We start from the raw sequence: 26,904 nt of genomic DNA on the forward strand, positions 1-26,904 counted from the left end.
CTTGGTGATAAATGCATCTCTTGCCATTGTATAATGTATGTAACCTTTTTATACCTCTGAGCCTCTTTGAAATGTATAATGACCAGAGTACCAAGTAGGAGAGACACAATGTATTTCATGGCAGGGTGAGCCCCCAGTTGGGTAGAGTCAACCTAGGGCAGGGGTTCCCAAACTTTTCCAGGGCAAGGCCCCCCAAATGGCATTAAAATTTGACCGACGCCCCCCTTTTGCAAGATGTCTTTAAAACACATTAAAAATATAGACTTCTGAATATATCCCCTTTTTTATTAATAATTACATCTTACATCTTTACATTACATTTCATTAGGAATTGATTGTGTGTGTGTGTGTGTGTGTGGTTGTCTGAGAGTGAGAAACAGAAAACATACATTTATTTATTTTTCACACCAAATTGTTGAGGCCCCCTGGGCGCCCCGGCCCCCACTTTGAAAACCACTGACCTATGGTGTTGTATGTTAATTAGGTTCCTGAGAATAAGTCTTTGGAACAATCGTAAAAGGTCTCTCATGTAGACCAGGTGGTCCCAAGATGTATATGTCAGTGTAGGTGTGTGCATCATATACGGTAAATGTTATTTTTTAAACGTATGATGATATATAAACTTATGATGGTAATATATTTATGATGTCACCACATTGTTCACCATGAAATATGGATTAGATTGATACCAAACATGCCCTGAGGAATATTTTAGTTAAACATATTTTAGATGACCAGGTTTAGTTCACATGGTCTCTCACCCACATTCCTCATCATTTAAATCTGACCAGTCCAGCATCATCTTACTGCCACACTATATAAATCTACTATAAATAAAAAAGAAAAACTTCCTTAAAAATAAATAAGCCACTGATGTTTGTTGGCTGTCCATTAGAGGCAAAGATCAAAGGAACAACACTTGCTTAGAGTGTAGTAATTTTTGGTACTTAAAACAATCCTACAAATTGTTAAGTATTGCACTAGCCGATTTCAAGCAGATAAATAGAAAGTGTTCAAAATTAAATGAAATGTGCTGTACGGCATTACATGGTGTTATATATTGGGGCTCTATTTAACTTAAATATTTGGGAACCAAATTTCCCTTTGGGTATCAATAAAGTATTCTCTATCCATCTATTAACTGGGTAATAAATTATGGTTTATTAATTCTAGAGATGTTATTCAGCAAAATGTTAAACACTGATTTTGTGAAAGAGAATAGAACGGAATAAACAGAATTTACAGAATAGAATCAGAATTCATCTCACATGTTAGCTGAAACTACAGCTAAAGTAAAGTAAAGCAGTGCCAAAATCACAAATACAAGCATAAAATGCACAAATATACAGTATAACAGGCCAACAGTCCACAAATACTTAAATGCCAAGCAAAACGTATAATTTTATAGTTTCAAATGATCAGAACACATTCCACAAATAAATGCAAAATTATTTGTATCTATAGCACATAATTGGATAAGGCATAGAACAGGGGTTTTCAACCTTTTAAGACATGCCCCCAACCATCCCCCTGTTTGTATAATTTCCCTCATGCCTCCCACCCCAACAACATCCAAAGTAATGCGTGATGACATCCTTGACATACTACTTAATATGCATATAGTGCACATAACATATATTGACACACAAAATATAAACAGCTTAGCGTGTTCAGTGTGATGGTTGAGCCTGTTTCTGAGAGCACATCATGCTCAATACCAGATACAGCTAACCGTAAATCTTCCACTGTCAATAAGTATGAGAGGTACTTGCTTTTGATGTAAGCAAGTATAGAAAATATGTAGTCACAGAGCCAAGTTGAGGTGCAAGGCAAAAGTACATCAATTGCAAGTCTTGCAAGTTCAGTATACTGCATCTACTGACAGACAGAATTTTGGCAGTGTGGTTGAGTCAAAAAGTACCTTCAAAGAGTGGTCACTTATCCTGTTGATCTGATGACAGGTGACTCCCTGCGCTTTCAATGAATGGGTTACAAACCCAGGCGTACTGGTTCCAACTCTGCTGCTCAGGAAAATACTCCATGAAATGTGTAGACAGGGCATGCAGATGGAGAGTGATTTAATTTTTTGTAACATCTCAATTAAACCCATTTTCCATGAGAAATTCATCGAAGGTTGGGAACATGTTTACATGGACAGCAATAATCTAATTATTGACCTTAATCTAAGTAAGGTAATAATGTGATTAAGGTGTTTACATGAGTCGCTTTTAGAATACTCCTGTCATGTACCGGTTTTACATTTTATAGAATATAATTAGATTAAGAGCCCGTGTCATTACGTCATCGCGCCACGCCGTCCGATGTCCCTCCAGAATTTCACGTATCAACATACAGTTCGCCTTCGTTATGGTACCATATATAGTTTTGGGTGTTTTTATTTAATTTTTTACAACCGCTTTAAGTGCAGTTAATTATTAGTCATGCTATACGTGCAAACAGACGACTGCTTGAAGCCGTGGGCTGCATCTCAAATCGCATACTTACCTACTGTATAGTAGCCGAGATACATGTATTTTTCCCCACTACAGTCCTATAGTAGGCAAGTATGCAGTTTGGGACACAGCCGAACTCTCTTGTTCGCCGTAAAACGTAAAACTGCCGTGTGTGATCGTGTCCTGTCGCAAAATGCGGTGAAAACGCTCACACGACATTCATAATGTGATTAAGGTGTTTACATGTCTGTAATGCACGTCCATAATACGATTAAAACAGGAGTAATCCACCTGTCTTAATTCGATTAGAGCTTAATTAGATTATGCCCTTAATTAGATTAAGGTTGCTGTTTACATGGTAGTTTCTTAATCAAATTATGGTCTTAATTAGATTAAGAGTGGATTATTGTTGTCCATGTAAACGCAGTCATTGTTAGCAGGTTTGAATTTGGTCCAATGAATTTGGTCCAAGACGAATTAAGAGTATTAAGTGTATCAAAAATGTCACACAGATATGCTAGATTTGCAATTATGGTCAGTCAAATAATTAGCAAAAGACTACGCATAGTCAAACATAAAAATTAGTAGTTCATCACAATGAAAATATTCGCTGCAGTACTTTCCTTCTGGAGAGCCGTCTTACCTCTGTGTGCAAGAGTAAGGATTCATATTCTGACCCCATTTCTTTGCACAACAGGGAAAACAGTATTGATTTTCTTTTATGAAATTCACGATTTGTGTAGCTGTCTGTAGCACTGCATTCAAGAGTTTTTGCCGCAAGGGCCTCCCTGTGAATCATACAGTGGGTGAAAAGAACATGTGGCGCTACATCACAAACAAATGCACGAATCCTTTATTTTTTCCTACCTTGGCTCTCGCCCCATGTGTGCACACACCAACACAATTGTCCCAAGACAGACCCACTTCATTCAAGTTTTCCATTGAGTTTATCAAAAATATCTCTCCCTGTGCAGGTTTTCCTCAAGCAATTTTTGCTCATAGCGGACAAATACAAGTAGTTGGGAGGAGTTTGAGATGTCGGTCAACTCATCTAATTGCAATGAAAAAAATTCCTACCCTTATTCTCTCTGTTGCGTCTGTTGTCATGTCAGTGATACAGTGGCTCATGGTGTTATCCAATAGCGAAATTTGTGCAATATTACTGGCAAAATTATTCCCAAACATAGTTTGACAGATTGTTGCTGGACAAATAAGGCTCTCTGCAATTGTGTGAGGCTTTTTGGCTTTGGCAACTAAATACGCCAAAACATACGAAGCAGTAAGTGCTTTGACCGTCACTGTGGTTTTTGTGGTCATTGTTTGTTTCTGGTTTGTTAAGCCTGATTCTTTACAGTGGAAAAAATCAACTGGCTTATCTTTGAATGTCAGGTGTTTGGTTTGCGAGTGTCATCAGTTTCGCAGGTTTCAAACTGTCATTTGCATGCACCTCAGAACATACAACACACTATGGACGTGGTTCATTATTTAGTCTGATGCACATGAATCCGTATTTTATGTACTGTTCATCATACTTCCGTTGTTTTGATGCAACCAGGCCTTTAGTTTTTGCAGCTATCCTCTTCTGTGGGAAAGCCCTGATGACGTGGAGGGCTCATTGCCATAAATGGGATGAAGACGTACAGGCTCAGTTGGTTAAACAGTTTTACCATAACTGGCATTCTTAATTTTGGTGCCACCGATCCATTTTTTTGTTGTTTTTGTTGTTATTTACTGCTCGAACACTCAATCACTACCAACTCTGTTGGAACTTGTAAAACAGAAAACCTGATTAGCTCAATAGTATTGCTGGAGGACTAGTCAGATTGCCCCCTAGTGGATAACTAAAGACTTGCTAGCAATGACAGCTTTACATTCACAGCTGTGTCAATTTTCATTCACACAGGTGTGTGCCTTGGAATCTTAACAGGTGCTTAAGGGGGTGCGCCCCACAGGTTGAAAACCCCTGGCGTAGAATAATAAATAAGCATAAAATAATACAAGAAAATGCAATACCTATTGCAAATCAGTGTAATGCAGAAACACACCAGGACACTCACATCTGTAAACTACAACCTGGATATAAATACAATCACCGGCCACTTTAATAGGAGCATTTATCCAATCAGCATTTATGTAATTATCCAGTCAGCCAATCATGTGGCAGCAGTGCAATGCATACAATATTGCAGATACAGATCTATACCTTCAGCTAATGCACACAAATACATCAGAATGAGTATTTCAGTACAGCGGTACAGAATATGGTCTCGGCCACTGTAGCCCATCGACCTCAAGTTTCAGTATGCTGTGCATACTGAGATTCTTTTCTGTTCACCACAGTTATTAGAGTTACCAAAGCCTTCCTGTCAGTTCTAATTCATGAATTTCCTTAAGGAACAATAACGTTCATCTGACCTTAGAACCAGACTAGCCATTCTTCTTGCTCACTGGATGTTTATCTTGTTTATTTGTTGTTTTTTTCCCCCCGCACCATTCTGTGTAAACTAGACTCTTGTGCCTAAAATCTCAGGAGATCAGCAGTTTCTGAAATACTCAAACCAGAGGTATGTACCAGAGGGGTACAAAAGAATTTCCATATGGGGCTGCTTCTTTTCAGCTGGGACTGTGTCTCTAGTCAAAAGAGAGGCAATCATGGATAGCTCCAAAAACGAATCTATTTCAGCACAAAACCTATAGGCCTCTGTTAGAGAGATGAAGCTCGACAACAACCCAAAGCACAAATCCAAGTAAAGAAAAAATGGCTTCAGAAGATGATCATGTTTTGGAATGGCCCAGTCAGAGCCCAGATCAAAATCCTAGCGAATACCTTTGGAATAACTTGAAGAGGGCTGTGCACAGGAGATCCAGATCACTTGAGCAAGGAAGAGTGGAATTTTCACAGGGGTGTATAGACTTTCTATATCCACTATATATTTGCATTGTTAGCATATAGATGTATTTAAGCATTTGTATATTTATGTAGATATATTTGCGCACTTTGTTTTCCATTAATTTGTGCAACATGGTGGGACTATACTGTCTATATATTTGTGCATTAACACTTGTATTAATATTGGTTTGCCTTAATACTAAAGTCACATAACAGCCATACCTGTTTTTGTTTGCACCAGATGATACAAAGTTTCAGCCTTTTTATGTTTGTTCATAAGTCAAGATGTGTGCTCATGAATGTGGGCTATATAAATTTGTTTCTGAGTTTCTGGAGGTCTCCCCTTTTATTTGTAATTATACCCATATTAATATATATGATATGCCTACACAAAGCCCTCACCGTGACTCAAAAGAAAAAGGTGCATCCTGTGATCAGCTGTCCTTGAAGATGAAAAGAATGTCCTCATCTGTTCCATAGCTCATTCTTGCCTCTTCAAAATTGCTAATGCTAGTGCAGCATACACCTGTTCAAAGAAATGTCTGTTAGATATGAGCCATTACAACTGAATACCGTTATTGATAGGATCAAAGTTTCCTTTTATTAAGGTTTTGTGGATAAGAATATTTGTCAATCTACTATATTGCTACAACCCCTGGCAAAAATTATGGAAATCACCACACTTAGAAGATGCTCACCCACATTTTTTACTTCATAGCAAATAAAAAAAAATCACAGATATGAAACAAAACTATTTTTGTTTAATAGCTTAACATTCTGGCTTCATGAAACATACCTTAAACAAATTAAATTAAATTGTTTTATTTAATGTAATTTTTTTCCAGATCAAGTAGAGGAAAGAATTATGGAATCATCATCAACAACAACAAAAAAAATCACAATTAGTACTTTGTTGCTCTTCCTCTGGCTTATATGACGTCTTGAATGCTTTGAGGCATGGACTACACTAATGAAAAATAATATTCTCCATCAAGCTGGTTCCAACTTTCTCGAATAGCAGTTGACAGATCAGCTTTGCAGGATGGAGCCTCGTCATGGACCAATTTCTTTTCATTTCCACCATAAATTTTCAATCTGACTGAGATCCGTACTGTTTTCTGGCCATGTCATTGAGTTGATATGCCTTTACTGAAGAAAAGCTTTAACACTCTCTGCTCTGTGGCAAGATGCAATATCATCCTGAAACATGACCATCACCAAACCCATTTTCTATTAATGGAATGAGAAAAGTGTCCAAAATTTCAGTGTACACCTGTGCACTGACTGGTGAGGTCTCCCCTAGTCCTTTACCTAACATGCAACCTCAGATCATAAATGAGTGGAGAAATTTGATTGTTTTCTTCAGTCAGTCAACTCCTTGGACAATGTAAATTCGTGATTCATCGAGGAATATAACTTGCATCTAGGGTTGTGATGGTGAGGAAGTTTTCCCACCGGTTAATCAACGTGTGATAACACTGGTATTACTGGTATCACCGGGGGTATCCCCCTCACTTTTAAATCGCTTATGAATGCCCATGCATCCGTACGCATTTCGCTTTTGCTTTTGACTTAGCACCAATTCGGGGGAGGCAATTGCTTGAATGGTGCAGGTTCCCTATTAACATTGGGTTTAAATCCAAAATATTGCCAAATAGGCGCTTTCACATTTTGCTTTGAAACCAAATCTTCCACCATCGTCGTCAGTCACCTCGCCTCACTCTCGTCACGTGATAAATGAAACCTGACTCATGCATATCTGTACTGTGACTGTAACTCATTCAGGTCATGCTGAAGTGAGCAGATGATTTCAGTTTTTAATTATAGCATCCCTTCTCTAACTGAACTAAATGATTTTTATTACTATAAAAAAGCAAAACGGCAGTGGAGACAGTGCCGCGGTGGGCAAGTGATGTGCGGCCCAACACCGTGTATCACCGATAACACCTACTATTGCAGCAAGCCTACTTTCATCCAATCATCCACACTCCATGACTGTTTCCTTTTAGCCCACTGTAACCTTGTTTTCTTCTGTTTAGGTGTTAGTGCTGGTTTTCATTTGGCTTTTCTGTATAAAAATCCCATTTAATTCAGCCAATTTCTTACAGTTCTGTCACAAACATTGACCCCTATTTCCAGCCATTTATTTTGTTTTGTTGTGTATTTTCTATTTTCAAGGCATATTGCTTTGAGTTTAACCACCCTGACATTTGCTGTGTTCCTATGTGTTTTCCTTTTATAACCTTCCCATTTTGTTTATTCTTGCACCAAATTTTAGACACAGCTGAATAGGAACAACCAACATCTTTTGCCACACTCCATGTCAGATTTCCTTCTTGAAGGAGTTTTATAATCCTTTCCATTGTTTCAACTGACAACTCTCTTGTTGGGTTCATGTTTCCTTTCTAAAAGTCCAAGGTGAAGGTATGCAGGCACTCTTAAGGTTTGTAAGCACTCTCTTTTAACTGCAAACTATTTAGCATTTTTAGACTTGTGCTGGTATCTGTTTTAGAAATACAAATTACAGGGTGATTCCATAATTTTCTCCTCAATATTAAGTGATTCCATATTTTTTTCCTCTACTTGATCTGGGAAAAAAACATGACATTAATTGAAATAATTTAATTTTATTTGCTTAAGGTACGTTTTCATGAAGCCAGCATGTTTAGCTATTTAACAAATATCGTAGTGTCATACTTGCTACGAAGTAAAAAAGGCCGGGTGTACATCCTCCAAGTGTGGCGATTCCATCATTTTTGCCAGGGGTTCTATAAACCGTATTGTAATAAGCATATACAGAAACGTAAACATGATACAGTATGTTATAAATTGTCAGGTAATAGAAAGAATAAATGTGAGGTCAAGTTATAAAAAGAAAAATGTTGTATTTCTTTGCCTTGGCCAGAGCCCAGCTGTTGACTCAAATCAACAGCTAAATAATTAACAACTCACTTGCTCAGGCATTACAGCAGGGGTGGGCAAAGTTTTTGACCCGAGAGCCACATCAAGTTTTTGAAACCAACTGAAGGGCCTCATACGCATAACAAATGAAGGCTTTTTACTACTATACTGTAGGTATACATGGTGGACATGCAATTCTACCCCTCCCCCTTTATATGGCAATTATTTTACATAACATTTCTATAGCACCACAAACACACAGTTTCCTGTATCTCTACCTTTGTGCATATCAGTGGATATACATGCGATTATGACAACAGATGTGTAAACAGTTCTGGGGAAAAAAAGCATTCTAATGTTACAATCCGAGTGAAACTTTTGGCATACAGTGCCCTCCAGTAATATTGGCACCCTTGGTATAGAAAGAAGGCTGTGAAAAATTGTCTTTATTGTTTAACCTTTTCATAAAAAAAAATTCACAAAACACTCTGCTCTCATGGATATCAAAACAATTGCAAACAAAACACAGGTTTATAAAAAATATATATATATATATATATTATATATGGCACAATTATTGGCACTATTTTAGTCAATACTTTGTGCTACCTCCCTTTGACAAGATAACAGCTCTGGGTCTTCTCCTATAATATCTGATGAGGTTGATTCATGGCAAGGGATCCGAGACCATTCCTCCATACACAATCTCTCCAGAGCCTTTAAATTTCGAGGTCCATACTGGTGGACTCTCCTCTTCAGTTCACCCAACAGGTTTTCTATGGGTTTCAAGTAGTCAGGGGACTGGGATGGCCATGACAGGACCTTTATTTTTGTGGTCAGTAAATAATTTTTGTGTTGATTTTGATGTATGTTTTGGATCATTGGCCTGCTGGAAGATCCAACCATGACCCATTTTAAGTTTGCTGGCAGAGGCAGTTAGGTGTTCATTTTACCATCCTAACAAAATGTCCAGGTCCTCTGGCAGAAAAACAGCACCAAAACATTAACATAACAAAACATAAAGAGCCACCACCATATTTAACCGTGGGCATGAGGTACTTTTCCATATAGCTACCTCTCTGTGTGGGCCAAATCCACCTCTGGTGTTTATTGCCAAAAAGCTCTATTGTGGTTGCATCTGACCATAGAACCCAATCCCATTTGAAGTCGCAGTAGTGTCTGGTAAACTGAAGACGCTCGAGTTTATTTTTGGATGAGAGTACAGAGTTGTTTCTTGAAACCCTTCCCAACAGCTTGTGGTGATGTAGGTGACTTCGGATTGTAGTTTTGTATAATTTTCTGACCCCAAAACACAACCAACTTCTGCAGTTCTCCATCTGTGATCCTTGGAGATTCTTTGCCCACTCAAACCATCCTCTTCACAATGCGTTTAGACATGCATCCTCTTCCAGGTTGAGTCATAACATTTCCAGTTGACTGGAACTTCTTAAAGGAGTCATTTCATGATTTTTTTATGTTTTCCTTTTGTTTGGGTGTGTAATGTATGTGTTTGTGCATGTATAAGATCTGCAAAGTCACAAAGCTCATAGTCTCCCCCAAAGGAATTTATTTTATCTAACAAAGAACTCTGCTCCAGACCTGCCCAAAACGTTTTATTTGAAGTCCAGATTTACTTCCATAATTCCTCTATGTCACAGAGTGCACGATCAGCATAATCCTGCAAAATGCAGCCACGAAGAACGAAGGTGAGGCTTCAGTGAATTCAGGCACCATGTCGTGGAGATGCTGTGTGTTTTCGTGCGAAAGCAAAACCCCTTTGTTTAGCCTTCCAAAAACGGACGAAATTAGGAATCAGTAGTTACTGTTTATTTATAATGCTGTTCCTGAGAAGTACAACCCAAACATTTGCTTGTGCACAGCACATTTTACAGAGGACAGCTTCCTGAACCTGGGAGAGTACAAGGCAGGTTATACACAAAGGATACCACTGAAAAGTGGGGCGATTCCCACTTTGCTCTGACAATCTTGTGCTTCTGAATCAGAACCTGTAAACATGTTTGATTATTTTATGAAGTATCTGCTATCGTCTGTTCAGAGTTTTGTGTTGTGGCTCAGTTGTAGACCTCTGCTAACATGCTAGTTAAAGTTTGTCTCAGTATTCCAAGTGCTTGTATGTTGGTGGTCTGACAGATGTTGATTGTAGCTGCTGTTGTGATTCTATTTTTAAATTGTTTATATCAATCGAATCTTAGCTTTCCAAAGATATATCGCATGAATACCTATGTACACACAGAAGCTGTGTACTGCATAGATGCCCCGCCGGAATTTACATCATATCTGAAAGGTAAGAGAGTTACAAAATAAAAACGTAACACTGTGAAAGGTTTTGCTCAAGTCATGCTTGCAAAGTTGGTTCTGCTTTATCATCCACATTTTCTGAATCTGACTCAGGCTCGAACTGATACGGTAAAACCGATGAGATGTTGCTTAGGAGCTTAGAATTGTTTTAGAAGCTTTGGAGGCTAATCCTAAGTCAAGGGGTGTTACATTTCCGACACACGGTGAGGCTTTTGGCCAATCACAACGCAACAGGTCAGCTGGCCAATCAGATCACTCTGGGCTTTTCTGCAGGAGGGGTCTTGGAGAAATCGGAGCGTTTCAGGCAGCCTGGGAATAGAGGTACTGCAATAATGTACGTTATTTGACAAATAATGCATTTTTTTTACATTAAAGCTTGTTAACCTATTTTATTACACTCAATAAACAAATTATTAACATTTAAAAACGTTTAAAAATCATGATATGACTTAATTATTGCCCTGATGGTTGAAATGAGCATTTTCAATGCTTTTGCTATTTGCTTATAGCCACTTCCCAGTTTGTGAAGCTTAACAACCTTTTGCTGCACAACACAGCTATATTTCTTGGTCTTATCCATTCTGATGAATAACTAAGGGAATCTGGCGTGTTTGTTACCTCATATTTATACCTCTGTGAAACAGGATTGTCATGCTTGAACAATTTCCTGTTCCTAGTCACCCAGGTGTACTAAAAAATGTCAAATTTCAATGGGAATATACTTCAAATATATTTTTCTCATATGAATTCATAGAGGCGCCAATAATTGTGGCACACCTATATTTAACAAAGTATTTTTTTTATTATAAAAACACACCTGTGTTGTGTGTTGAGTATTTTTGTGAATTTTTGAACAAAAGATCAAAAGATTAAACACTAAAGACACATTTTCACAGCCTTCTTTGCTCATATTTACCAAGGGTGCCAATATTAGTGGAAGGTACCGTATAAAGAAACAATTCACATTTAATATCCATTGTGAGCCATATTTACAATTGTGAACTCATCTCAAGTGCATTGCTAACCTTTTCTATCATATTTTTTACCAATATATGAAACACTATAGGATTATGTTTCCAACCCTATACACCCCTAAGCAAAAAAAAATCATTAAGGATAATGTGAAATCAAACCAAACCAAACAGTAACTAAACCAAAATTATGATTTTCACTCACATTTGGCCTTGGTAAACAGACTAATAGGATTGAAAGCACCCTTTAGAAATATCTACAATTCACAAAGGATGTCACTAGCCTCTCTTAATGAAGGTTTTATTTAAAAGAAGAAATAAACCATTACCAATATATGTACTATCACATGCATGTGCAGTACTTACGGTCAGAATAAGCAGGGTTGTTATAGAAGATGCAGCCAGTGGTACGATTAAATCCACACACTACCACAAAGTGACCTTGGTAATCAGGTGTACTGCAGAAACACTTTTGATTCACAGGTAGAAAGCAGCAGTACTTGACTGAAGTGGAGCAGAGTTCGCACATTAACACTACAGCATTTACCAGCACGATGGCCACATGTCCATGGTTCAGATGAGCCTGGATCTCCTGAACAGTCACAGAGCTACAGACAAGAAACACTGGTCAGTGTAATAGAACAGATTTTTTGTATCACCATTTTTGGCTTGACTACTGTCGCATAAGCATAACACATACAATATTACACAAGTTTCAAGACACAATTTTCCTACTTTTACCTCTGTAGACCATTACAATGGATTTGAAATGAAGCAATCAAGATGTGATTGATGTGTAGACTTCCAGCTGTAATTCAAAATGGTTTTAATAAAAATACTGCATCAAACTGTTTAGGAATTACAGCCATGCATTACATAGTACCTCAATTTTTCACAGGCCCAAAAGTAATTTGACAATTTACTGATGAGCAGTTTCATGGACAAGTGTGGCCTGTTTCCTCGTTATTTCATGGAAAAATAAAGGAGATAACAGGTCTGGAATTCCAAGTGTTGAATTTGCATTTGGTAGCTTTACATGGGAACTCTCAATATGCAGCCCAAAGTGGTGTCGATGCAAGTGAAGGAGACCATCATTAGGCCGAAAAAACAAAACAGGTCTAATAGAGAGATAGCAGAAACTTTAAGAGTGGCCAAATCAACAATTTGGTACATTCTTAAAAAGATGGAATGCACTGGCGAGCTCAGCAACACCAAAATGCCTGGAGGACCACAGAAGACAACTAAAATGGATGATCACAATTCTTTCCTTGTTGAAAACCCCTTCACAAAATCTAGCCAAGTCAAGAACACTCTCGACGAGGTAGGCGTATCATCGTCAAAGTCTACAATCAAGACACGCCTTCATGAATGTAAATACAGAGGGTTTACCTCAAGATGAAAACCATTAGTAGCACTCAAGAACAGAAAGGCCAGATTAGACTCTGCTAGAAAACATCTAAAGATAAAGTAGTAAATAAATAATAATAAAAAGCCTGCCTGGTTCTGGTACAAGATTCTCTGGACAGATGAAACCAAGATTAACCTGTACCAGAAAGATGGGAAAGGCAAAGAAATGGAATATTCTTATGTTCTTCCTCAACCCAATTGCGCATGCTTTTCACTTACTGAAGACAAAATTGAAGGCAAAAAGACCCACAATCAATCAGCAAGACAGCACAAACAAATTAATTGGCCTTGCCGTTCCAATAGTTTCAGAGGGGTGTTACGGTACCTGGTTGGAGGCAAGCGTGGACGAACGGGACCAGAGTGCGAGGATCAGGCGGAAGATGAAACACGGAAGACAGCAGTAGGTCAGGCAAGCGGGCGAACAATCCAAACAGGGCTAGGCAGAGAATCGTAATTCAAATGCAGGCGGTAAATCCAAAAACCGTAGAAATCCAAAACTGAGACAAAGGCTTGGTGAACGACAGAGGTAAGACTGCTGAGCGTTTACGTCACGAGGCTCTGAAGTTAACGAGGTCCTTTATAACCTACGATGAAGTACAGGTGTTCGCACTCAGTACTCCGGCGAGCGCATGCGTGGCCGGGAAGTGTAGTTCTCATCGGCCATGTTTGTAGTTGGCACTGCATTCTGGGAACTGTAGTTGCGAGTTCGCCGCGATGTGACAGAGCTCCCCCCCCAAGGGTTCACTCCGGGAGCAGAATCCTTCCGAGGCCTCCCTCTCCTCCGTGGTCCCGGTTTAGCTGGGTGAGTGGCATGGAAGTCCCTGTGAAAGGCTTGGGTCCAGAATGTCCTGGGTAGGCTGGGCGGCCTTCAATCTCTAACGGTTCCGGTGGGGAGTGACCTGGCACCGCCGTGGCCAAGGGACCCGGTCTCACTGGCTTAAGGAGAGAGACATGGAATAACGGGGTGATGCGGCTATACTTGGGCAAGTCCAGGCGGTACATGACCTCGTTAATTTGTTTCTGGATTCAAAAGGGGCCGATATACCTGGAGGTAAGTTTCCTGCCCGGAAGTGGCTGTTTTAGGTCTCTAGTGGAAAGCCACACCCTGTCCCCGGGTTGGTAGTTGGGATGATCCCTCCGGTGATGGTCCGCCTTTCATTTGGCGGTGCGTGAGGCCTGCACCAAATGTTGATGTGCGCGTTCCCAGACCTGCTCACTCCGGTGGAACCATTAATCCACCGCTGGCGAGTCCGTAGGGTTGGCATTCCAAGAAAATAGCGGCGGCTGGTAGCCCAAGACACACTGAATGGGGGTGAGCTGCGTCGCGGAGTGTCACAGGGAGTTCTGTGCGTACTCCGCCCACGGGAGGAATTGGCCCCAGTCCTCCGGGTTGGTGGCACAGAAGGTTTGTAGGAATCTAGCGACTTCTTGGTTAGCCCGTTCTACCTGTCCGTTGGCCTGGGGGTGATAACCGGAGGTGAGATTAACGGTGACACCCATCTTCTCCATGAAGCTGGCCCAGACTCGAGACATGAATTGCGGCCCCCTGTCACTCACAACCTCTTCCGAGATACTGAAGTATCTGAACACATGTTGGAATAGCAGCTCGGCTGTGGCAAAGGCAGACGGGATGGCGGGCAGTGGATTGAGGCGCAGGAACTTTGAAAAACGATCGATAATCACTAGTATCGTGGTGTTCCCCTGTGACTCCGGCAAGTCAGTGATGAAGTCTAGGGCCTAGTGGGACCACGGGCATACGGGGATAGGTAGGGGCACCAGCTTACTGGCTGGTAGAGTACACGGTACCTTAGCCTGGGTGTATGTGGAGGACGAGGACTCGACGCGCTGTACTTCCCTGGACATGTGGGGCCACCAGTACTTCCTGGCCAGTAGTTGGTGGGTGCGATGTATTCCTGGGTGGCCTGTCGCTAGTGCCGTGTGGGCCCAGGTGATGAGCTCCAGTCGGTATCGCTTCGGGACAAATTGCTTGCCGGGAGGACATGCTGCTGGGATTCGTGACCTGGGGAAGCGTGCTAAGGCCTGGTCCAGAGTCCACTCTATGGCACTAACAATACAGGAGGGGGGCAGGATATAATCTCCGTGGTCCGCTCAGCTCTCAGGGCAGTGGATTCGTGACAGAGTGTCAGCCTTAGCGTTCTTAGTTCCTGGCCTATATGATAAGGTAAACTGGAACCTGGAGAAGAACAGGGACCAGCGGGCCTGGTGGGGTGTGAGACTTTTGGCCGTCCTCAGGTACTCCAGGTTTTTATGGTCTGTATAGATAACGAACGGGTGGATGGCACCCTCCAACCAGTGCCTCCACTCCTCCAGGGCCAGTTTAACTGCCAGGAGTTCTCGGTTCCCCGCATCATAATTGCGTTCCCCTGACGACAACTTGCGGGAGAAGAACGCTATGGGGTGCAGCTTGGGCTTATCTCCAAGCCTCTGTGATAGAATGGCCCCTACCCCTGCCTCAGAGGCATCTACCTCCACGACAAAGGGTCTGGAGGGACCCGGGTGTCTAAGGATGGGGGCCGTGGCGAAGGCCATCTTGAATTTATCCAGCGCCTCCTGGGCGGCTGGGGTCCCAAGTTGCCGCCTGGGCTTGCCGCGCAAGATAGACGTCAGGGGTTGTGCTATCGTACTGAAGCCTCGAATGATCCGTCAGTAAAAGTTCGCAAAGCCAAGGAACCGTTGCAACTCCCTGACGGTTCGGGGCATGGGCCATTCCACCACCGCTTGGATCTTGCGCTGGTCCATGGTGACCCCCTCCTGGCTGATGATGTATACTAGGAAGGAGATTGTGTATTGGTGGAACTCACACTTCTCGGCCTTTACATAAAGCTGATGTTGCAATAGGCGGCGCAACACATGGTCGATATGCTCTTCCAGGGACGCCGAATACACCAGGATGTCATTGATGTATGTGATGACGCTCCTCCCCAACATGTCTCTCAGGACATCATTAATTAGACTCTGGAACACAGAGGGGGCATTAGCAAGCCCATACGGCATGACCAAGTATTCGTAGTGCCCGGAGGTGGTGCTAAAAGCCGTCCTCCACTCATCCCCCTCCCGGATGTGGATCAGGTTGTACGCGCTACGCAGGTCCAGCTTCGTTAAAATGGTCGCGGATCTTAACTGTTCAAGGGCTGCAGGAACTAGTGGCAGGGCATACCGCTACTTGACTATCACTTGTCAAGTGAGGCCCCGGTAGTCGATACACGGTTGTAGGCCCCCTCCTTTCTTTTCCATGAAGAAGAACCAGGTGGACGCGGGGTACGTGGAGGGTCTAATGTACCCCTGTTGGAGGGCCTCCTGAATGTATTCCTCCATGGCTCGGTGTTCAGTTTGGGAGAGAGGGTATACACGACCCCGAGATGGACTGGCTCCGGGATGGAGGTCAATGGTGCACTCGTAGGGACGGTGTGGTGGTAAACCGCTTGCTCTCTCCTTGCTGAATACCTCGCTGAGGTCCCATGACTGGAACACGAGACATGGGGCTCTCCACTGCCGTGGCTGCCAAAGGGACCGCCAGGCTGTTTAGGCAGTTGCTCAGGCAGCAAGGGGACCATTGGGTAACTTGCTTGTCTGTCCAAGAGACCTGGGGGTTGTGGAGCTCCAGTCAAGGTAGACCTAAAATGATGGGGTGCCAGGTGGAGACCGTGATGTACAAGACTATGGTTTCATGGTGGAGGGCACTAACTTGCAGTCTTTGTGGCAGTGTACAGTGGGATATGACTCCCCCCCCCCCCCATGGGGGACCCATCGATGGACTGGATTTGACATGGCTGGAGCAGAGGATGTACGGGGAGGCCGAGGTTCTGCGCCGAAAAGCGTGGAAGGGTACATGCACAACACTTGCTCGGTTAAGCACGATATCTTGTCCGGCTGCACCACTATCGCTTGAATTTGCTCAAGGATGTGGCTTTGCCACTCTGGGGCGTCCGCTGCCTCCATAGTAGGCGAAGTAATCTGTTACGGTACCTGGTTGGAGGCAAGCGCGGACGAACGGGACTAGAGTGCGAGGATCAGGCGGAAGACGAAACACGGAAGACAGCAGTAGGTCAGGCGAGTGGGCAAACAATCCAAACTGGGCTAGGCAGGGAATCTTAATTCAAATACAGGCGGTAAATCCAAAAACCGTAAACCAAAACTAAGACAAAGGCTTGGTGAACGACAGAGGTAAGACTGCTGAGCGTTTACTTTGCGAGGCTCTGAAGTTAATGAGGTCCTTTATAACCTACGATGAAGTACAGGTGTTCGCACTCAGTACTCCGGCGAACGTGAGCGCGTGCGTGGCCGGGAAGTGTAGTTCTAGTCGGCCATGTTTGTAGTTGGTGCTGCATTCTGGGAACTGTAGTCACGAGTGCGCTGCGACGTGACAAGGGGAAATTGTGCGTTTGTTTGTGTGGGTGTTTGTGTGTGTGTGAGACTGACATGTGTTTCTTGTTGCCCAGGTCTGTCCTGTTAGATTTATTGTTTAAACAATTAATAGCGCTGACCAATTTTGAAGCTGAGAAAAGAAGGAAAATCTATCTGAGCCATGGCACAAGCACTAGGCATAGAAAGTACAACAATTTGAAAAGTCTTGAAAGAAATCACCAGAACATCAAACAGGTCAACCAAGGAAAACAGCAGCAGTTGATGACAGAAACCTTGTGAGCACTGTGAAGAAAACCCCAAAAACAACAGTCAGTGACATCACCATCAACCTCCACTGGGAGAGGTGAAGGTATCACAATCCATTGTTCAAAGAAGACTTTGAGAGCAGAAATAGAGACCATACCACAAGATGCAAACCACTCATCAGCTGTAAGAATTAGAAGGCCAGATTGGAATTCACAAAAAAATACAGATGAGCCACAACAGTTCTGGAACCAAAATTATGGAAAGACCAAAGGTAGAGAAAGAAAGGATCAGCTCATGATCCAAAACATACATTCATTGGGTCAAGCAGGGTGGAGGTAGTATCATACCATGGACTTGCATGGCTGCTTCTGGAATGGGTTCACTAATCTTTATTGATGACGTAACTCATGATGGTACCAGCAGAATGAATTCAGGAGTCTACAGAAACATTCTGTCTACCAGTTTACATAGAAATGCATCCAATCTAATTGTGAGAAACTTAATCATGCAGCAAGACAATAACCCAAAATACACTGCCAACACAATAAGGACTTAGGAGAAAAAAGTGGACTGTTCAAGTCAATCACCAACTGACCTTAACCCAATTGAACATGCATTTCACCATCTGAAGAGACTAAAGGGAGAAACCTCCCCAAAACAAAAAGAATAACTGAAAGAATCTGAGATACAAGCCAGGAAAAACATCAAAAGAAGAATGCTTCAGTTTGGTGATGTTTGTGGGTCTCTGGCTTGATGCAGTTCTTACAAGAAAGGGATATGCAACCAAAAATTGCATTACGTAAATATGTTCTTTACATTATGACTGTCTGTTCCAATATTTTTGCTCACCTAACCATTGGGTAGTTTGACACTAAAGGTGCCATGTTCTAAGTTGTTAAAGACATCTAGACAAAGGTCAGGAAAGGAAATCTGCAATTCTGGTCTAGCCGCTCATATTCATTTTTAGATGAACCCAAAATGCTCCAGTGTAGAGCAAAAACTAAAGAACCGGCCTTGGCAGCAAGTGAACAGTCAGTTCTCGAAGCTGAGGTGTTAGAAGCAGGCAAAACGGGCAAGCCTACATATCTGAGTGACTTTGACAAGGGCTGAATTGTGATGGCTAGATGACTGGGTCAGAGGATCTCCAAAACAGCATGTCTTGTGGGGTGTTCCCGGTATGCAGTGGATAGTACCTTCACCTAGAAAGGTGTCAGAACACACAGTGAATTGCAACTTGCTGCATATTGGGGCTACAAACCTGCAGACTGGTTAGAGCTCCCATGCACCTACCTAAACATTGTGGCAGACCAAGTACGCCCCCTCATGGCAACGGTATTCCATAATGGCAGTGGCCTCTTTCAGCAGGATAATGTACCCTACCACACTGCAAAAATTGTTCAGGAATGATTTCAGGAACATGAGTTCAAGGTGTTGCCTTGGCCTCCAAATTCACCAGGTCTCAATACGATCTGTGGGATGTGTTGGACAAACAAGTCCAATCCATAGAGGCCCCGCAAGGATCTGCTGCTAACATCTTGGTGCCAGATCCCACAGCACACCTTCAGAGGTCTTGTGGAGTCCATGCATCGACAGGTCAGAGCTGTCTTGGCAGCACAAGGGGGGACCTAAACAATTTTAGGCAGGCAGTTTTAGTGTTACGGCTGATAGGTGTATGTATATGCGATCAATATTTTCACCAATTATTAGTGTTTGGAGGAATTTTCAATAACTGAAAAAACAATCACTCTATTTCTAAAGTTCTCTAATCCTTTGTTTCTTGCTAATTCTCTTACTGCTGAAACTGCACTGTCAGGAGGAGTGTGTGACAGTTGTGGTGATGTGTAGCAGCATAGGTAAGTATTTACTAATTTTAGAAAATTATAAATTTGCAACTGGTGAATTACATCCACAGCCTTTTCCACAACCTCTTGTAACTTTCACAGCCTCTTTCAAAGAAGAACAGGGAGTTATTTGTTCTGACAACCACTAACGCAGTTGGAAGATGGTCAACGATCAATGCACAAATGCTTGTGACCAGGGCATTTTCAGAAAGCACTTAGAGTAGTTATAGTGCCCCTAGAAAGAAAAAGGTAAGCTCTTCGACGATTACACCGAGTGCATTTACAACACTGGAATGAAAAGGAGTTGGCATAAGGGCATAAAAGAAATGCGAGGATATTAGTGGTGCAATGAACAGCGCAGTGAAGTGCAGCACTTGGAGGAGCTTTGTACATTTACCTCGCATACAGGGACAGACTCTGAGCTAACCTCAGTGGCGGCTTCTCATTTTCTAAACTTAAAACATGAGCCCATCCAAGTGGAAAGTGCTGACAGACTACATGCAGTAAAGCAGGAGTGCGACAGCATTAGAGAAACTGATGATGGATGCCTGACACATTTTGTGGTATAGATTCCCATGTTGAACGTTGGTTTCATCACTGACACAGGGCACAGATGCCCATGGCCCTTGGTGACTTTAATGCACAGGACTTTATACCCTGGTTTATATATCCATGGGTCGCCAGGATGCTTTAAAGAAAATGTTCCTAAAATAAATTAATTACATTTTAATAACAATAATAAGAATAATAATAATAAGAAGAAGAAGAACTTTGAACAGAAGCCCACTGAAATAAATCATTCAATTAAACGCAAAATAAATACTCCACCTTTATCACCTGACCCATGTACTTTCTTTTTTAACTTCACGCATTGCTCGCAAATTGCTCACAAATTGCACTTGACATCTTATAAAGTTTCATATTGTGTTGCCACAGAAAAACCGCCCCATACAATTGCAGAAAATGTATATTTCCTGCTGCACTAGACATAGTTAATACAGTTCTGGATGAAAACTAATTCCTCTTAGCGATAATACAATGTCATTTCAAACTGGGGACATTGCCCAGAAGTCACAGAAGGATTTTGCTATTCAGCTGGTTAAGAGGACCAAGATTGCATCAAGCACTAATTTGGCAAGGTGAATTTGTTGATCTTCTGTGCTACCGAACATTGCATTCCAGCACGTCAGGAACACATATTTTTGAATAGTTAAATGCCTTCATGACAAAATGTGGTCTGGATTGGGCCAACTGCAAAGGCATCACCAGCAACGGGGCGGCCAAAATAACTGGCAAAAATAGCAGTGTTCTCAGAAGGATTAAGGATGCAGCAGGAAAGAACATTGTTTGGAAACACTGTTTTATTCATCAGCACTGATGAGAGGCATTCTTAAAATTGTGAAATACATTAAAGGTAGTGCTCTTAATAGCCGACTTTTTTCCTTCACCCTGTGTACTGAAATGGGAGCCAAGCACACACGTTCACTCTTTCATACAGATATAAGATGGCTGTCGAAGGGCAGGGTGGTCACCCGAGTGTACGAATTAAGGGACGAAACACACGCTTTCCTAACTGAGAAACTGTCACCTCTCGCAAGCTCATTCAGTGATTTGAAATGGCTTTTAACCCTGTTTTATCTTGCTGACATATTTTCTGTTCTAAACAAACTGAATCTAAAATTACAAGGAAGGGAGGACAATATTTTCAGACATTGCGAACAAACTCAGGCTTTCCAGAAGCCACTCAAACTCTGGCAGCTGTGACTCAAAACCTCAAGCTACTATATGTTCCTGATGAAACAAACTGAAGAAAATGGTGTGTCCAAGAAATCGGTCGCTGACCTGAAGTGCCTCATTCAGTCACATCTTGATGCACTGATGGGGAATTTCTCTCACTACTTTCCCCCAGGAGAAGATCAATGAATTAAAAGACAAGTGGTGGGCGAAAAATCTCTTTGACTTTGAAACTCCAAATTCAATTACTGAACTGAATTTAATTCATTCTGAATAATCAGAAATGCTGCAACTAACCTGTGACGGCACGTTGAAAAATCACAAAAAAAAAAAAAAAAAACAGAAAAACTGTCTTCGTTCTGGATTGGCCTCTCCACCAAGTATCCCATTCTGAGCAAAGCAAGCATTTCATTTCTACCGTCCTTCACAACTACCTATGTGTGTGTGAAACTAGATTCTCAATTTTAACCAAAATGAAGACGAAACAATGAAACAAACTGAATGCGATTCAATTTTAAATTGAATCTGATGGTGCTTTTCATAACATATAATTCCTCAAAGGTTCCATGGCATCTTCGAATCATATCTGAAAATACACGGTCAAATACAGTTCATTGTCAACAACGAACAAACAAGTGTCTGCCCCACAAAGGCAGACAAATGTCAGGATCTCACATGCAACAATAGAAATGGTAAATGGTCTGCACTTACATAGCACCTTTTAACCTTAGCGGTTCTACAAAGAACTTTTCACTGTTTCTTCTTTGCCCATTCACACACAGCATTAGCCTGCCATCTGGAGCAACTTGGGGGTCAGTGTCTTGCCCAAGGACACTACAGCATGTGGGGAGGGGATCGAACCACCAACCCAGCGATTAATGGATGAACCGCTTTACCACCTGAGCCACAGCAGGACTAAAGTCAGTCACAAATAGTGTCTTGTGTCCTTCGCAAACTGTTCAATTGTGCGAGGCTTAACTCTTGTGTCATGCATACCTTCCCAAACTAAGCACTAAGCCATCTCAATTATTGACACAGTCATGAAATTGTGAGTGGCCAAAACTTGTGGTGCGATAGGTGAAAAAACAAGTCTCAAAACAATGTATTAATGTCCTTGTAATGACAGCTGTGTGGGTAGTGCTGTAATATTTTCAGCGGTTACATTCTAGTCCGGGTGTGTGGAGTTATATTAAACACCAAGGGAGCACTAGATTGATTCTGTTTTATGAGCTGACCACATATAAAGGTTCTTATGCTGGAATGCAGTGTTTTCCTTTCTCCAAACATAATGCTTCTCATTTAAACCAAAAAGTTATATTTTGGTCTCATCCGTCCACAAAACGTTTTTCCAATAGCCTTCTGGCTTGTCCACATAATCTTGAGCAAACTGTAGAGGGGCAGCAATGTTCTATTTGGAGAGCGGTGGCTTTCTCCTTGCAACCCTGCCATGCACACCATTGTTGTTCAGTGTTCTCCTAATGGTGGACTTACTAACATTACCCAATATAAGAGAGGCCTTTAGTTGCTTAGAAGTTACCCTGGGTTCCTTTGTTACCTTGCAGACTATTACAAGTCTTGCTCTTGGAGTGATTTTTTTTTTTTGGGTAACCACTCCTGGGCAGAGTATGGTCTTGAATTTCTGCCATTTGTACAAAATCTGTCTGACTGTGATTGGTGGAGTCCAGACTCTTTAAAGCTGACCTTTTCCAGCCTGATGAGAAACAACTCTTTTTCTGAGGTCCTCAGAAATCTCCTTTATTGTGCCATGATACACTTCCGTGATCAGGTGTTGTGAAGATCAGATAAATTCCTGTTCTTTAAATAAAACCCGGGCACTTCACTCACACCTGATTGTCATCCCATTGATTCATGACACTTGACTCTAATTTCACATTCAAATGAACTGCTAATCCTAGAGGTTCACATACTTTGCCACTCACAGATATGTAATATTGGATAATTTCCTCAATAAATAAATGAGCAAGTATAATATTTTCATCTCATTTGTTTAATTGGGTTCTCTTTGTCTACTTTTAGGACTTATGTGAAAATCTGATGATGTTTAGGTCATATTTATGCAGAAATGTAGAAAACTCTAAAGGGTTCACAAACTTTCAAGCATCACTGTATGTAACCTTCCATTTTCCAAATTCTGTGGGAATCCTGATTTATGTGCTGGGACCTACAATGGAACTGGTACAATCATGCAACAAAATATTTACTTGCAGCATATATATATATATATATATATATATATATATATATATGTATGTATATATATATATATATATATATATATATATATATATATATATATATACACTGAAGAACATGTTTATTACCATTTCTTTACCACTATGCCTCTGCTCTCTGCTTTCAGAAAGAGTTCATTTACTCGATCTTCTTCAGTATCAAAATGCTTTTTGTAGAATGACTACAATAGGGGAAAAAAAGAATAAATATTAATATTTGGTTAAACTTGGGTCACACTGCACAATCTGAAAAATCTTTTGCCATTGTGTCAAAGGACACCTGCACCATATATATGTATAGAAAATCAAAACACAATGCTCTTATTTCTGGAGAACACACTGGCCATATTGACCTGCCCTTCCAAACCCTAATCATAATCCTTTACTTATTTTTAATTTCCAGCACCATACAGTAAATGACTTATATGCAGTGTATAATCAGAGAAGCTACTAATTGTGCAGCCTGCAAAATACATCAGGACTTTATCTCAGACTCATACAACATAAAAATACATTGACATGATTTGTGCAGTGTGACCAAATTAGTCATTCACTTTTATGTAATATTAACTTTTATACACATCAGTTACATAAATTTAGATATACCTGTTTTTTAAAGCCCTTGTCTACCCCTAACGTTTGTGTGCAGAAACAGTGTTTGACGCCTAGCTGACACATGAGATATGCGAGGTCAATAGTCCACACGCTTTCTGTCAATTTCAGATCATAGCAAGCTCTCTGGAACTCCTCTTCACTCACTGGATGTAGATATCTGAGAGATTTGAGAAAGACTATCAGTGATGTTTAATGTACCACATTAAATACATGCCTTACCACTCAAGATGCCTTGGCATGAAACAGCACTTACTTTAATACCATTCTCGAACATGCCAAACCACAGTCCCAGTGGTACAGCTGCCGGATAACTGGTACGTTTAACACAACGACGTCTGTGGGGTGGGGAGACAGGCCATTTGACATTTTACCTTAACAAAGGATATACGTGTAATAATTAGCTTATACATGACTGAGTAATAATTCACTGATCACAAAGGTTACCTCACAAGGAGTAGTAAAAAAAAAATTGTCATTATGTCTGCCAGCTATTTAGCAAATAAGACCATAGAAAATGCATTATTACTTTACATTTTAGGTTACATGTACACAAGACCTTTAACATAACCTACCTGTCATTATGTAGTTTTGAATTTCCCCGGCAAAATATCTAGGTCATACGACTGCTCACAGTTTCTTTAAGCTTACCATCGTTAATAGCTTCAATAGCGTTAGCTAGTTAGCTACCACTAGGTAGTAGTCTAACGCCTGTTTACGATTAAGAGACAAATGCGATGAACGAAATATGCGTTGTTAGAAGAACGGACGAATAATGCGTGCGTAAACGAGTATATTATTCGGTCAGTCGGTGCATTCCGGTGTAAGGAAAGTTGTTGAAACTGTATAAAGTTAATGCATTGAGCATAAAGTCTCAGAAATCTGCGGGTGGGGTACTTAGAGTACTTATGCTACATTCGGTTTATCTCGGAAGTGGGAATTCGGAGCTCGGTCTGACGTCATTTCCTACCTTAGGGCGCTCCAGAGCCTTTGAGAGAGATGAGCTGTGTCCGAAATCGCTCCCTCATTCACTCATTCACTAATCCCTATATAGCGAATGACATTTGAGTCCACTACAAAATGGCCGACACCCGATTATAGTGCACTATGTAGGAGATAGGGAGCGGTTTCGGACACAGCAAATGAGAAATATCGAGGTAAGCAAAAATGATTGAGGTCACGTCCATATATCGTACGATAAGTCGACAACGTAATTATCATTACAGGACTAATCACAAGTGTACTTTACAGTATCGGGAGATGTATCTGGGATCAACACCACAAAAGAAAACAGTTCTTGCAGCGCTAACCATTGCCAAGAAACAATACTAACAAACTGGGAATCAAATAACAACATTGATATCACACATTGGAAAAACCTAACAAACGACTGCATAATAATGGAAAAATCTCAAGCAAAAATATTAACACCAAATAGTGTTGGGTCCGGGTCCACCTTTTTCGAGTTCGAGTCGAGACCAAAGCTGTGTCTGAAATCGATCAATGGTTCACTCATTCATTATTCCCTATTTAGCGAATGACATTTGAGTCCACTATATGGGGAAGAATTGAGGGAAAATGAGTGAGCGAATTCAGACGCTGACGTAAATACTACGCGTCAGAGAGGACCCTGTGGCGGACATTATGGATTTTATTGTAAAACAGTAAGGTTCATTTTCTCACTTTTCATTTGTTACGTTTATTGTATTAATTGATAAAGAGAACAAAAACAACTGCTTATAATGTTTATTAACTATTATACTTGTTTACTATATTTAATAAATACTATATTTAAAAATAAAAAAGAGAATAAAAACAGTGCTGTCTGTCACATTTATTTTATTTTATTTATTTATTTTTTAAAGTAGAAAAGAACTATTTTCGCTGGGTTTAATTATTGAGGGGTTTCCTGTCCGTGTACTCAAGCTGACTCCTGAGGTAAACCTGGCCTAAAATGCACTCCGTCTGTCTAGTTTTGGTTTTGGCGAAACTTCTTTTTCCTGAGGAGAAATAAAAGGCGGATTTCAGAAAAAGCACCTTTAAGGCATGCTTTGTTACCTTGAAGATGCCACTTGAGTAAGAAGACATTAGACAAAATACAACCAGCTATTAACTAAATAACTGATGACTATATCCTTCCAACTCCTGTTAGAAACATGCAACTAAATATATTTTCCGACAATTTGTCCCTAAATTAACTAAAATTCATCAAAACTTTATTTTCTAAGATGTATGTGAATACTGTACATAAGTGAACGTGATATATACGTGTACGTGTACAGAGACTAATATACGTGAACAGTCCACCAAATTATCATTTGATGTGTACAGTTGGTCATTTAAAAGTTACATTGCACACTAGTAAGTGGCTGAAAATAAATACTGTGCCAGTTAATCAGTAATCAGTATCATTTTTGCTTTGGATTATCACGATACAGATGTATTTTAATTAATAAAAAGTTACACTTACATTTGCAAAAGTTGCCGCCTCCGCCATGTTTATTTTTCTTTTGTGTTCTATCGCCGTCTCGTGTGGGAGTATGGGAAATAGTGTGTTGGTGAGTGTACAAAAGATGTACCCTAGAAATCAGAGTGCATTGTGGATATAAATGAGTGAATGAATGTAGGGAATGAAGTTGTTCACTCAGAGTTCGGACACCACTACAAAATGGCCGATACCCTATATAGTGTACGATATAGGAGATAGGGAGTGGTTTCAGACACAACTCAAGTCCTTACCCAATCGAGTCCAAGTCCAAAAGGGGCCGAGTTGGACTCAAGTCAGAGTCCTTAATGGCCGAGTCCGAGTTGAGTTTGACCAAGTCCAGAAAATTGCAATTGTAAACTCAACACTCAGCTGTTAAATTAATATTTTAACCTTCACAAACCAAT

At 41.0% G+C, this 26,904-nt stretch overlaps 1 protein-coding gene across 4 annotated transcripts in view; it reads right to left on the minus strand.

Annotated features, from left to right (window-relative positions):
• The window catches only part of gucd1 (guanylyl cyclase domain containing 1), a 36,028-nt gene extending 10,899 nt beyond the window's left edge, over positions 1-25,129 (minus strand). For 2 of the 4 annotated variants that reach the window (XR_008385956.1, XM_053624867.1), the window contains exons 1-6: positions 24,588-25,129; positions 24,269-24,386; positions 24,007-24,172; positions 23,491-23,582; positions 11,901-12,142; positions 5,746-5,869 (exon numbers count right to left, since the gene is read on the minus strand). Coding sequence is in view for 3 of the 4 variants with exons in the window: in XM_053624867.1 (XP_053480842.1) it covers positions 5,778-5,869; positions 11,901-12,142; positions 23,491-23,582; positions 24,007-24,172; positions 24,269-24,386; positions 24,588-24,594 (717 nt within the window). In the remaining variant the exon portion in view is untranslated. Of the gene's footprint in view, positions 1-5,744; positions 5,870-11,900; positions 12,143-23,490; positions 23,583-24,006; positions 24,173-24,268; positions 24,387-24,587 lie in introns of those variants that run through there. The other 2 variants (XM_053624866.1, XM_053624868.1) reach the window with 2 other exon arrangements.
• Positions 25,130-26,904: the final 1,775 nt, after the last annotated feature.

This window comes from Ictalurus furcatus, chromosome 5 (assembly GCF_023375685.1).
Source record: "Ictalurus furcatus strain D&B chromosome 5, Billie_1.0, whole genome shotgun sequence".
NCBI lineage: Eukaryota > Metazoa > Chordata > Actinopteri > Siluriformes > Ictaluridae > Ictalurus > Ictalurus furcatus.